The sequence below is a fragment of the Littorina saxatilis genome, linkage group LG9 (assembly GCF_037325665.1).
Source record: "Littorina saxatilis isolate snail1 linkage group LG9, US_GU_Lsax_2.0, whole genome shotgun sequence".
NCBI classification, from domain to species: Eukaryota; Metazoa; Mollusca; class Gastropoda; order Littorinimorpha; family Littorinidae; genus Littorina; species Littorina saxatilis.
The window spans coordinates 48,613,192-48,627,981 of NC_090253.1; the positions used below are offsets into that span (position 1 = coordinate 48,613,192).

Genomic DNA, 14,790 nt, shown 5'->3' on the forward strand with positions numbered 1-14,790 from the left:
ATCACTACGTTTTGCACGTGGAAGGTGAGCGATTACCCCCCGCGGGTTAGGGGGAAGAATTTACCCGATGCTCCCCATGTCGTAAGAGGCGACTAACGGATTTTGTTTCTCCTTTTACCCTTGTTAAGTGTTTCTTGTATAGAATATTATATAGTCAATTTTTGTACAGAATTTAGTCAAGCAGTATGTAAGAAATGTTAAGTCCTTTGTACTGGAAACTTGAATTCTCCCAGTTAGGTAATATATTGTACTACGTTGCAAGCCCTTGGAGCAAATTTTTGATTAGTGCTTTTGTGAACAAGAAACAATTGACAAGTGGCTCTATCCCATCTTCCCCCTTTCCCCGTCGCGAAATAACCCTTCGTGGTTGAAAACGACGTTAAACACCAAATTAAGAAAGAAAGGTGAGCGATTTCCTTCACGCGGGGATTGACGAAGCTGCACTGTCTGTGTTGACAGTCTAAAAATAGCCTAAGTCCTGGAGAACTGTTGCTAAACATAGCAATAAACTTTATAAAGAATTAATTATTTCTCGTAATTGGTAAGGACTTCAAACCTAAAACTTTGCAGGAAGCTTAATTTATACATCCCCGCAACGATGGGAAAAGCCCTGGAAGTAATTAAAATTATTAAATAGGACTATGTCAGCCTTTAAAGTATGGGGAAAGACTGTTCTCAAGAAGACACATTGATAAGTTGCAGACTCCCCGAACTTGGAAGACTTTCTAAGATATTGAGGGATACGTCTGGAATGATAATTAGTACTATCAACCAGGCTATAGCATGGTTACACTTGGTCACAAACAGGAGTGTACTCCGAATGATATGGTTTTTGGAGACACTGGAAGATAGTCAATGTTTTTAAATTGCTATATGTGTGTGTTACAATATTGGTTGAAAATAACAATAATGAATGAAAACAGGATACCAAGAAAAGCGTATAATATGCTCTTGAAGTTGGATGAAAAGGATTAAACAAATTGGGCCACCAATGTTCACCTGGGTTTGTATAGATTTGGATTTGTATGGGAAAACCCAGGAGTTCAGTCAATCCCTGTATTTGTTCAAACATGTAGGCAATGGTTAATTGATTGCAATGTCAAAATTGGTCCAGCCGCAAGACCCTTGCAAGTTTTCGAATGGGATTAGCAGTTACAGAGCCAAATAAGCACAGCCATGATAAAACTAAATTAACTACGGCATTTTTCTGTCCTTTTTGTAAAACATGTATTGAAAGTGATGTGCATTTTGTATTTGTATGCCTAGCGTATGAAGATTTGCGTGCAGAGTTGATTGCAGCAAAATAATACAGGATAACATGTATGTTTCGATTGTCAACACAATTGTACAGTCACAGAACCCTGCGCAGCTGCACATGTTAGAAAACTGGCCATTTTTTATTTGAAAGCCAAAAACACAAAAAGAAGTTGTATTTGGTTAAGTTGATGGTATTGTAATACGTTTTGTCCAGGAAAACTATGTCAGTTTATTACATGACAACATTTGTTTTATTGATCACACGTTCATATTTTTTGCAAGAGCGTATATATAGTTATCGTATGTTAAAAAGGTATGTGAATATGCGGATGATTGGGGAACAAATGCAGCGGACATGCATGTGAAATTCATGAAGAAGTGTCAGATATGCATGCACATGTGACTAACCCAGTACCCCCCGTGGGTTAGGGGGAGTCCCATATTGGTTGGGACTAGAAAGAATTTACCCGATGCTACCCTGCATGTCGTAAGAGGCGACTAACGGTTCTGTTTCTTCTCTTCTTTTGTCTTATTTCTGCCTTACCAGTCCTTTCACCTATATTTCCTTCCAAGAAAACTCTCCCTACTATTCCCTGCAGTTTTCCAATTCTTTTCTTGTTGTCTTATTTCTACCTGACTGGATCCATCACCTTTATTTCACTTACCAAAAGTCTTCTTTTCCACATCCTTATTTCTCTGCACCCCGCATGTCGTATGAGGCGACTAACGGATTCTGTTTCTCCTTTAACCCTTGTTGAGTGGTTCTTGTATAGAATATAGTCAATGTTTGTAAAGATTTTAGTCAAGCAGTATGTAAGAAATGTTTAGTCTTTTGTAGTGGAAACTTGCATTCTCCCAGTAAGGTCATATATTGTACTACGTTGCAAGCTCCTGGAGCAATTTTTTTGATTAGTGCTTTTGTGAACAAGAAACACTTAACAAGTGGCTCTATCCCATCTCCCCCCTTTCCCCTATCCCATCTCCCCCTTTCCCTCGTCGCGATATAACCTTCGTGGTTGAAAACGACGTTAAACACCAAATAAATAAAGAAAGAAAGACTAACCCAGTATCAAGTATGCCTGTGTGCCGAATATTTTCATATGAATTTCTGTTTGTTAATGTTATGGTGTATCACCCTATTTATGGGCTGAGGAATAAGTATTCTTGAGTCCTGAATACCTGAGGCATGTACATATATACTTTTATGCAGTATATGCTTTTGTTTTCTTCCAAGACAAATTACCAGAAGGAATGTCACTACTTTTCGTATACTGTTTGAATTCCATGGACCATTTTCACCAAAGGGATTACTGAATAGTCTCATGTCTGTTGTAAATTTTGGCCCATGACTTGTGGAGATATTACAATTTGGTGAAAATTAGGCTCGTTTTATGTAAAATATGCTGATTATTTGTTATTTTAGTTTCATCATTTTTCATAAATGTGCTTGGTTAATGTTTCAAATTAAATTTGCTGTTGCAGTTCATTCGGTGTTTTGCTCACAAAAAGTGTTTTGTCAGTTAACATTGATTTAAATAAAATTGGCTGACTAAACTTGATCCATTTGTCTTGAGTGTTTGCATCCATGTCTATAATAGGAGCGTTACAGACTTCACAAATAATGCTACAAATTGCGGATTAGCCAATGGACGAATGAATGTTCTGTTGAATGTTGAATACTGTACAGAATGCATGACCTTTTTTCTTTTTTTTTTAATAGTGGTGAGGCCCTCTACCACCAAAACGAATGTTTAGTCCAAGGCCGAATGCATTAATATGCCTGTGGCTAAATGGCTTTTAGCCATTGGTTAGACATTTATTTGTAACCATAGGCTAAGAAATTCCATTTTCGGACATAGGCTCATTCCTGAACATCACAATTCGTATTTGGTGTGGCGGCAAATTTAATGTGTCCAGGCTTATTATGACTTTCCACAATTGACGATGAGTTACTGATATCGAAACGCACACACACACACAAGAAACAGGGGCGGATCACAGCATGGTTAAGAGGGGGGGGGGGGGGGGGTTCAAATGTCTTTTAGGGAGAGTTCGACAACGCGAAACAGTTAATTGAGGACGCGAAGTGTTTAAACCATCTAGGGGGGTCTGGGGGCATGCCCCCCCCCCCGGAATTCCTCTAATACACCTTCCAAAAAAGTATATTTAGGAAGACAAATTTGGATCAAAACAAGGACAATTGACCAATCTGGTGTAACCTGAGACAGCAAATTGCCGACCTACTTTCTAAAACTGTCACTTAAAAGACAAAGGCCTGCTCTTATAGGGTCTGGGGGCATGCCCCCCCGGAACAGTTTTGATATAAATCAAGGAAAATGGAGCAATCTGGTGCAACCTGAGCCATCAGTTTTTCTTTGTTTTTAATTTAAAAAAAAATTTAAGCGGGGGGGGGGGGGGGGGCGGAGGGTGGGGGGGGGGGGGTCCGGAAACCCCCCCTGGATCCGCCCCTGAGAGAACAAGGTGGAACTTCCAAATTTAGGCTCCAAACAGCAGAATCAGGTTTGGAACCCAGTTTGGTAGTTTGGTCGTCGGTGTGTATCTCAAGGAACCCACTAGTACAAAAAAGAAACCCACTTTTCCAAACTTTTCCAAAGTCAGCAACATCGAAGTTTGTTTAGATATTTTTCTTTTTTACTCATATTCGGATCATTTACAACTAAATGAAGCTGTATAGTGCTTTTTGAAGTGCTCACTAGTTTAGAACATGTGGAACCCAGTTGACATAATGTTAGCAATAAACCCAGTTGGGTGGCCTTGCATGTATGTGTGTGTGTGTGTGTGTGCGTGTGCGTGTGTGTGTGGGTGTATTTGTGATTTTCTTTGTTTCTTAATTTTGTAAACGCAATGAAAGAATGCGTAATTCAACAACGTCAAAATAAATGTTCAAAAGACAAGAAGAATAGTGGAACTTGACACACATGTCTAAAGCCGCATTGTTAAACAGGGAATTTAAATCCTACATACACTGCACGATATATCATATTCTGTGCGACTTGCTACACAAAAACTGCGTGCCTCGGGTGAAACGCTCAATAAAACATCCAGCACAGACAGACAAAACAGCGTTGTACAAAACATGGGACTGACACACAGACACACACTGCGATAAAACATCTAGTACAGACAGCAAGACAGTGCTGTACACAACATGGGACTGACACACAGACACACACTGCGATACAGAACAGGCACACACATTTAAAGACATTAATCATATCATGTTCACCCTTGCTTATTCTCTCCGGATAAACACTATTCTGTACAAGCAGGTTCTTAACATTTTGTGATAAAGTATGTACTTTGTTACAGTGTTTTCTATGTCTAAGCACACAGCATATCTAGTCAAACGACACTGTTCAAGGTATCTCACCGCTATGATCGATTCAAGCAAACCGAAAACACATTTCCGGGAAACAGAAAGTAGGAACTTGCTCAGTTGTTATCCCGCATCTTGCTTCATCCACACGTCCCAGCAACAAGGAGGGCCTAGCTGTCTGAGAAGCGGAGATTAGCAGAGAACACACTTACCTGCTGTGATGAACAGTACACAGCCTCCCCGGTTTGATATGTCGGTCAAAATACACACACAGTGACAAGACCGTGTCGCAGTGTGACCTCGCAATGCTATTGGGAAAACACAGCGGAGTGCGGGTGTATCAAACAGGTCACGTGACTAACTGTCATCAAACAGGCGCTTGCTTTTGATCTTGCAATAACGAAGGTTTGCAAAAGAGCACTACATTACCTGATGTGACAAATCACCCAAGGGTTAATATTTGTTTTTGTTTTTTAAATGCACAGTCAGAGCCAAGCCTGGATAGCACGTTGTTATGGTATATTTAGAAAGATGACTTTGCAGCATGTTAAGTGGATCACATGAGTTTCTTCAGTCATCACTGGTGTGTTCAAGTATGGACTTGCTTTCATCATCACTGACCGAGGTAACAGAGACAACTTAATCTGCTGCACTCACGTGCTGCCAAACACTGCACTCTCCGTCCTAAACATGTCCATTCCGGTAAAACCCAGTGCTGGGTGTGCAGCTGTTATGATTGACTGTTCCGTACGCTGCAGCGGTTTGCCTAGCATGATTACATTCAATATGCTTTTGAAATCAGAGGCGTTGTGACACGAATGAGAAAGAAAACCCAGTCTCACCTCTCAGTCAGTATTGAGTTGTCTATTGTTTCTGTAAATAAATCAAGTGTGTGGTACATGGTGACTCTAAGTCACGGGACTAAGAATTGTGACCGAGCAGCTCTGTCAATGTTTTGTTAATATGCAATGTATTTGTTGTTCAAGTATATATTCACAAATGCAGTTCATATTGGGTTTTATTTGTATCTACAGATTTGTAACCTCATACATAGATAGATAGATAGCTAGATATATAGATAGATAGATAGATAAATAGATAGATAGACAGATAGATAGATAGATAGATAGAAAGGTAGATAAATAATGTGCCTGCATGTGTGCGTGCATGCGTGCGTGTGCGTGTGTGTGTGCGTGCATGCATGTGTGTCTTTACATGTGCACGCGTACGTCAGTGCGAATACATGAAAGTTAACTTACAATATGGACAGAACAATACATAGCAAACTGAAGACAAATATGTTCACAGACATCTCTAAACTCGAACATAAATGGAATAAACATAATGAGCACTGATTCTGATAATGCATCCTTGTTAACCAAATATTATCACCAGTGTGTTATGCAAACCTTCCAGTTCTCCTAACACAACACTAATACCGGTCTAGAGCTGTGACTTCTCTTTAACACACAATCATCACCGGTGTGTTTAGCAATTTAGCTTCAACTTATCTTTAACACAATACATGTATAGCAATGGTGTTTTCAGCAACACGATCGCTTCTCTGTAACACAATACCATTACCAGAGTCTTCCGGAAATATTTTACTTCTGTTCAACACAGTATCATCACTGGTGTGTTCAGTAAAGTTTTCACTTCAGTTTGACACAATACCATTACCGGTGTGTTTAGCAAAGCGTTCACTTTTTTAAGACGATTTATTTGCATGAAATACGGTAATAATCAAAGGAGGTGTTCAAAGTGTTTGATGGGATAACAAGCAGTGTCAATATGTTCCTATCACAGAAAGATATCTCTGGTTAGTTATGCCTCTCTAGAGAGGAGCCCAGTCTTCAGCTCAGGGTGTAATTCCACATGACTGACACGTGGTCGACAGTTATAGGTGTGACGTCATATGTCTCTGCGGCCAGACATTGGACTGTGGATCTCTGTGTTCCGCTCTAAGCCAAGGTGTGTCGAGGGAAGAATGGATACCTGAAATATGATTATGGGCCAACACTGAGTGTGCCTTCATTTTTAATATGCAAAAGTAGCCCACTTACTCTCTCTCTCTCTCTCTCTCTCTCTCTCTCTCTCTCTCTCTCTCTCTCTCTCTCTCCCCCTCTCTCTCTCTCTCTCTCTCTTTTTTTCTTGCACACACACACACACACACACACACACACACACACACACACACACACACACACACACACACACACACACACACACACACCAAGGTTACGAATAAACGTCTACATACCCTTTTATACATGAAAAGCAGGTCAAAGAAAGCAAAGCAGGGCGTGGGAACAGTGGTGGCGATGACTCCCCGATCACTGCCGTTGACCCACAGGTGGAGCTCTGCCTTGGTCGTCACCATCACTCCCACACGTGTTCCCTCCGACAGGTTATATGTTGCGTTGTTCAGGTTGTTGTTGTCCTGTTGACATGATCATGCGGACTTTATAGGTGTGTGTGTGTGTGTGTGTATTTGTTTGTGTGTGTGTGTGTGTGTGTCTGTGTGCGCGCGTGTGTTAGTGTGTTTGTGTGTGTGTGTGTGTGTGTGTGTGTGTGTGTGTGTGTGTGTGTGTGTGTGTGTGTTAAAACAAAAATGTTGCCTTAATGACATCCGACAGCGATTGACTCTAAAAATCAACGTCGCTAATAAATTGGCTAACATTTTTGTTTCTGATAATTTCAGTGTGTGTTGAAATAGGTTTGACTAGAATATCATAATGTTAAACTTCCTGAGGCTATACTTATATCTATTTTTTGACATGGCAGATGGTGAACACGTTTAAACAGCGCTTTATTTCACTCAACTTACATATTTTTCAGAGTACGATCACTTTTACATCTGCTGATGCTATTTTTCAACATAAGGGTAATGGTACGTTTTGAAGGTCTGTGCAAATATGTCACGGTCAATGTTTTTCTCTGTTTTGCATATACGGTTGTGGGGACTCTGCTCGGCATTGTGTCATGTTTTGGTTAAACTCGATCGGATGCCTCAGGAAATATGCACAAGCGAATTAAAAAACTGATCTAATTTTAGCCTACGAAAACGTCATGTAATTACGCTATTTCCAGCCATATCGGACAGACACGTTACAATATTTCAAACGTAAACACATCATTGCCAGAAACGTAAACCAGGGATTAATACCACTTCCAATATAGGTAATGTGGTTGTAACTGTTCGGTCAGAAACTCCATTCAATTACCCAACCCTCGTTTATCTCAATCTTGGCATGTCATCATATTCACATTTCTGTAACATAAAGTCTGTCCGACTGATTTCTCTCTTTTTCACACTTGTTACAGCACACTCTAAAAATATCAAAGGCAAAATATTAGCGAAATCGACTGTTTGTGTCGATCGGTGTGGCTTAAAAAAAGTTCCCTTAAAAAAACTCTTTTATATTCTAAACATTACATATTCTAAAGACAAACCCAACATAACTTTGGAAACAATCCCCAACACATTTTTTGTTTTCCTTTCTTGTAACCAAAAATTGGTATTAAAAAGTGTCGTAACTTCAACATTTAGACATATATATCATGCAGCATATGATGCACACTAACAAGCAAAGTTGTGTGAACATGATCTTACTGTGTGTTCACGGTTGAACACAGCATCACTGATGACAACAGCCTCACTGCCCCATCCATTGACAGCTGTGTCAGGCAGACGGAGGTGATCGGGATCAGTCAGCACCACTCCACACGGCAGGTTGCAGGAACCGTACTGCGGGTCTCGCTTGTCTATTCGGATCTGCACACAATTCCGTGTCTGTTACAATTTAACTTCAAATGTTGTTTTGTTTAGGGATCTTAGTGTTTGCACATGTATGCAGACAGACAACGACAATGACAAAGACAAATGCAATTCTTTATTTTAACAATGGTAATAGAGTATGAAGTAATATTTTTTTGTTTTACATCAGGCACCGGAGAGGACACACACTCAAAAAGGCAGACAGGCAGACAAACACACACAAACACACACACACACACACACACACACACACACACACACACACACACACACGGACACCCACACACACCCACGGACACACACACATACGCACACACACACACACACACACACTAACACACATGTATACACGCACGCACACACACACACACACACACACATACACACACACACACACACAAACACACACACATACACACCTCATACAACACGTCGGGCACCATGGGCTGGTCAGCAACAACAATACCATTTTTATATCCCCTGACTCTCTCTGCTGTCAGACCGTCGTTGCTCAGTACAATGTCCTCCCCGTGGTTTGTGTGAAAACACCACCCAAGGTTCTGCATCAACGAGACATCACACACCTTTAATCAATCACCAATCAACAACCCAAAGGGACTGATGACGAGATGCAAACAAAACCTAATCATTATATTCATCGCAGCAGAGGTTGTTGTAACGTATGCAAAGTACTCACAGTGAATCGTCAAGTGTATCAGGGAATAACGAAATTGTCGTAGCTAGACTGTGACAAAATAGCGTTTGTTTCCTACCGACGTTTGCCATAATTTGTGTCTAGAATGCTGCATCGCCATGCCAACTTTAGAGAAATACACGTTATTTGTTGAAAAAGTAAAGTTGAGATAATGTTATCAATGCAGGCATGTTTTATTTTAATGAAAACTTATTCCAATTTTGAAATATGATAATGATGGTATTTTCTCTGTTTCTATGGTGCTCGTCTTAAAAAGTACAAATGTTAGTGCGCTTCGCAAGGAATCCAATTAAAATATAACCTTTTTCATTGTATAAATGCGACGGCGTTTCTGTATATTAGTCAACCGTTCACAGGCTGACTATCAGAGAGTAAAAATCAACAACAACAACAAAAAACATTATAGATATTCTCACCTGAACAGGACCGACAGACGCAGGACGTATCTTCACCTGACCAAGCTCCGACAGTTCCTTTTCAATGCGGGCCACTGCGGCAGCGTCAATTGTCAGCGTAACCATGGAAACCGACTTGAAGTCCGCTCGGCGTTGACCACAGGTGACCAGTATGTCCTTCACACGGTCCCTCAGAGCACGAGTGACGTCACACATCCCTTTATTAGTGGACCCTCTGGTGGTTCGATCAGCAACACGTCGGTGTGACGTCAGCCTGCCTCGATGATCCAACAAGGTGACATTGACGGCTAAGACTGTGTCCTTCACCTTTGCCTTGGCATCGAGCGTCAACTCTTTCAGACGACGCCTGCATTCCTTGACGGAGTTCTCTAACTTGTCGCAGGTCCTGTCGATCTCAGCAACAGCTTCCTGCACCACTTTCTCCGTGGCCTCCAGGTGGCGCTCCAACGCTGCCACAGCTTCTTCCAGCTGCTGCTCTTCTGTCAGGAGTGACGTCACCATCTGACTCAGCTCCTCACGTGACTTGTCTGCCGCTTCCGCCAGTTCCGTCAGGTCTGGGCATGCGCGGTGCTTGGCGCTGGCACACAGGTGGCAAATGGCGGCCCCGTGAGTGGGACAGAAGAGCTCGCAGGGCTTGCTGGTGTGCACGCTGCAGTGGTCAGGCTGACTGGCGGCTAGCTTTTCCGCTGTCATGTTGGACAGGTCTTCCACCTTGTGATGGCTGATCGCGGAGAATCTAGTGTGTAGGTCGCTGCAAGACTGGCACATCATGTCGTTACAGCTGAGACAGATAGACACAGCCGCTGACTTGCATCCCACACACACGTGGTCCTGGCTCAGTACACGTGTACTCTACACCAGCGCTGCCATGGCGACGTCATCGGGTAAGGCGTCCACCGCCTCCTCCCACCCCTTCATCTTGCTTTTCTCTTTGGGGTCCGCGATGGCGCCCCTGCAGAGCGGACAGAGGGCCTCGGGGTTGGAGGCGAGCCAGGAGAGAAGACAGTGGCGACACAGGACGTGAGCACAGGGCAGCAGTTTGGGGTTCTTGAACAGCTCGTGACACACGGAGCATTCTGTTTCAGTGTCCGCTGTACTTGCACCAGCCGCCGTTGCCATGGCTACGAAGTAGTCCTGAAATCACCGACGAGTAAAGGTAGGTGCCAAACAAAACGTAGGCAAATTCACAAAAACAGTTTTGGCAGGAGCAGCACTCTCTAAGGAAACAACAAGTAATGCAGTAGCAACACCAAATTTACTACTACTGTTTCTGCTACTGCTACTACTACTATTACTACTACTACTGCTACTACTGCTGCTGCTGCTGCTGCTGCTACTGCTACTGCTACTACTACTACTTCTTATACTACCACTACTAGTCTACTACTACTACTACTACTACTACTACTACTACTACTACTACTACACAAATTGACGGATCAAAGAATGATCATAAATCTGTTAAATACCAGTGACAAGCAATGTGTGCGGTTTCATGTTCGTTTGGTCTTTATTAAGACTACTTACAAACTGAATAATACTCCTCAACAAGCCCTTTTTTTTCCTTTTCAGTTATTATTTCATAGCCAGTATATGAAGGAGAGAAATAGACCTACGCATGAAAGCTTACTCGTTCAAACACAACATGACAGCATCAAAACAAATGCACGTAGAAGTAGCAGCCCAAGAACACAGAAGAATAAGTAGGATAAGTCAGATTTACAGCAACATCCCTTACAATGCAGAGTGTGGATGCTTAGACCTGTCCTTTGAACTAAATCTTTTTTTTTTTTCTCCCTTACACCTGTTCCTTGTCCCAGTGTGCACTCACGCCGCCCCGTCCCTGCACTCACTGTTCCATCCACATCTGAATTTCGTTCCGCTGCCAGACTTGTCGATTTTACAGACGCTCCAGGGAGGGATGTCGGGTCGTTGCGGTAGGCTACCCTCGGAAGATGACACTGCACTTTTGCTGAGTCACTTCGACGGTGTTCAGTAGTGGGTCTGTCCCGAGCTAACGGACGCAGCCCACTACCTACTATGCCCCCTACTAACGACATTGACAGCTAAGTCGCGGAGCCAGACTGAGTGAGGGTCCCCTCCAGAGAGCAGACCGCCACCATGTCCCTCCGTCGACCTCCCAGAACGTCACCCGCTGAGGACTGACAGCAGAAGTACTATTCAGGGAAGGATCGAACAGGAACACTGAGACCAAGGTCACCATGAGAGCTCCGGGCATGAAGGGCCACAAGAGCAAGGACACTTTATAATTTTGGATGATTAATGAGATGAGGATGATTATAATTATGATGCTATGGATTTCCAATTTGGTTTGAGACTACGTGACAGGGCAGCACTCTACGCTTACTGTCATAATATATCCTGGTGTCAACCAGGCCCGAGAACTGCCGCACCTGCGGTGTTGGTCAGGTAAACAGAACCTGAGCACCCTCAAAGTCGCATTCGTTAAGTGAATGACACTCGGCTGTGTGATTCCAGCCTTCCCATAGGAACCATAGCACTTCCACTCTGGGTAGGAGCCGACCGTAGCCCGAAAAACCCACATGACCCTGATGGGATTCGAACCCACGACCTCCCGGCCCACAGCCCGATGCGCTAACCACTGCACTACGGGGGCCGGTTTGAACTAAATCTTACACCAGTAGGTCCTGCTTCATGCATCTTCATCACATTCAACAGTTTTGTGAAATGCAAACACACACGGCTGGTTTTGTACGGAACACAACACTCGACGAACATTGACATTGCTATTGAGTTGTAACGCAGCAGAGAATGTGACAACTCATGAAGTAAAATCCCTCATCGACAGAAAGAGAAATGAGAAACATCTCAACACAAACAGAGCAAGGCAAGCAGTGTGTAACTCACACACAGCAAGTCTAGTTAGCACCGTCAGTGTCTTACTGCTATGATCGATTCAAGCAAACAGAAAATACATTTCCCGAAAACAGAAGGTAGAAACTTTCCAAAGACTGAAAGAGATATTCCAAACCTTGCTTTATAACCACGTCAGAGCAACAAACGTGAACTATAAAAAAGAGGATTTAGCCGAAAGCACACGTACCTGATGCGATGAGCACAGACAGACTTCAAGGTTTGATATGTCTGTTGAAATGCACACACAATGTCAAGACTGGGTCGCAGTGTGACCTCGTAATGTTACGGCGTCAACACAGCGGACTGTGGGCGTGTCAAACATGTCATGTGAATGTGTGCAAATCAAACAGGCGCATGATTTCAACATTACAAAGTAGAGGGTTTGCGAAAGAGTACACAATCATTTTGTTTGATGTAATGAAGCACACACAGATCCTACAGTTTAATTGTTCTGTTGAATTCCACACACAGTATCAAGAATGTGTCGATACGTGTCCTTGCACACACACACATGACTTTCATCTGTTATTGAGATAGGCGAATGCTTTCCAAGTTTCAAAGAACGATGATTTGTACAGAGAAGGCACTTACCTGTGATGATAGACACAGCGGAAAACCCGCTTGTATCTATGAATGTTGGAATACAGCTGCAATTCCATGTATTATCTCTTGGCAATGAATTGCACCTGCGTACAGTTATATCGCATGTAGGCGGATGGTTGGCTGACACAAATATAGGGTTACTCCGTTGTTGCCACACTGGGTTTTCAACAGGCGCTTGCTGTCAAGTTACTACCAGAAGCTACAAAGATCAGATTTCTGCTGTTTTTATATTTAGTCAAGTTTTGACTAAATATTTTAACATCGAGGGGGAATCGAAACGAGGGTCGTGGTGTATGTGCGTGCGTGTGTGCGTGTGTGTGTGTGTGTAGAGCGATTCAGACTAAACTACTGGACCGATCTTTATGAAATTTGACATGAGAGTTCCTGGGTATGAAATCCCCGAACGTTTTTTTCATTTTTTTGATGAATGTCTTTGATGACGTCATATCCGGCTTTTCGTGAAAGTTGAGGCGGCACTGTCACGCCCTCATTTTTCAACCAAATTGGTTCAAATTTTGGTCAAGTAATCTTCGACGAAGCCCGGACTTCGGTATTGCATTTCAGCGTGGTGGCTTAAAAATTAATTAATGACTTTGGTCATTAAAAATCGGAAAATTGTAAAAAAAAATAAAAATTTATAAAACGATCCAAATTTACGTTCATCTTATTCTCCATCATTTGCTGATTCCAAAAACATATAAATATGTTATATTCGGATTAAAAACAAGTTCTGAAAATTAAATATATAAAAATTATTATCAAAATTAAATTGTCGAAATCAATTTAAAAACACTTTCATCTTATTCCTTGTTGGTTCCTGATTCCAAAAACATATAGATATGATATGTTTGGATTAAAAACACGCTCAGAAAGTTAAAACAAAGAGAGGTACAGAAAAGCGTGCTATCCTTCTTAGCGCAACTACTACCCCGCTCTTCTTGTCAATTTCACTGCCTTTGCCATGAGCGGTGGCCTGACGATGCTACGAGTAAAATGGCATTGCGTTCAATTTCATTCTGTGAGTTCGACAGCTACTTGACTAAATATTTTATTTTCGCCTTACGCGACTTGTTTTGTTTTTGTTTTGCCAAACATGTCATGCACGTCCAACATATGACTATCCCGGTGTTAGTTGCGTGTAGCTGCCGTAATTAAGTATTTCAAACAGTGCGATTATTCAATTGGCATGATTTTGTAGTATACGTTATAATTAAATAAGACTTGGATGAGAAGCATAATTATGCTATTTAAGGAATTGAAGAAAGTGTATTGTTTGACCCTTTCGTTTGATATCCTTGCAGGTCGTTCATTGTTTGATCAAGTTGGTAATATAAGACTGTATGCACCACGCTTAGAACTTCTATGGGTAATCTTTGCTATTATTATATGAATTCTTGGTAACATCATTAAAGAAATTATCTTTTCAGCAGCGTTTTATCTCCCTGTACGAGTCTGTCTGTCTGTCTGTCTGTTTTTTTCTGTTTGACTCTCTCGGTCTTTATCTCGGTCTGTCTCTCTCTCAGTGTTTTTATTCATCATTTCTAATTAATGAGTGCACGCGCGCGTCCGTGCATGTGTGTGTATGTGTGCGTGCGTATGTATGAGTGTGTCGGGGGTGGGGTTAGGGGTGCGGCGGAAGTGTCGGTGCTTTAATGAGACAGAGATAGATGATAAAGCTGATGGAGAGAGAGAGGGGGGAGAGTATTGTTTAAAAAAACAATCAAGCACGGTGATTCGTGCACACACACACACGCACACACACACGCACGCACACACACACACACAC

General features: G+C 42.1%; 2 protein-coding genes across 2 annotated transcripts in view; both read right to left on the reverse strand.

The window, feature by feature from the left end:
- LOC138977240 (E3 ubiquitin-protein ligase TRIM45-like) overlaps nt 1–4,930 on the reverse strand; it is a 27,929-nt gene extending 22,999 nt beyond the window's left edge. Inside the window, exon 1 of the mRNA XM_070350146.1 lies at nt 4,807–4,930. The gene's annotated coding sequence lies outside the window, so the exon portion shown is untranslated. The remainder of the gene's footprint in view (nt 1–4,806) is intronic.
- Nucleotides 4,931–6,449: 1,519 nt separating this feature from the next.
- LOC138976332 (uncharacterized) lies at nt 6,450–12,694 on the reverse strand. Its single transcript, XM_070349199.1, has 6 exons — nt 12,589–12,694; nt 9,504–10,637; nt 8,792–8,932; nt 8,208–8,369; nt 6,855–7,034; nt 6,450–6,589 (listed from the first exon to the last, which is right to left on the reverse strand). The coding sequence occupies exons 2-6, from the start codon at nt 10,272–10,274 to the stop codon at nt 6,506–6,508; spliced, it is 1,338 nt and encodes a 445-aa protein (XP_070205300.1). The 5' UTR covers nt 10,275–10,637; nt 12,589–12,694; the 3' UTR covers nt 6,450–6,505.
- Nucleotides 12,695–14,790: the final 2,096 nt, after the last annotated feature.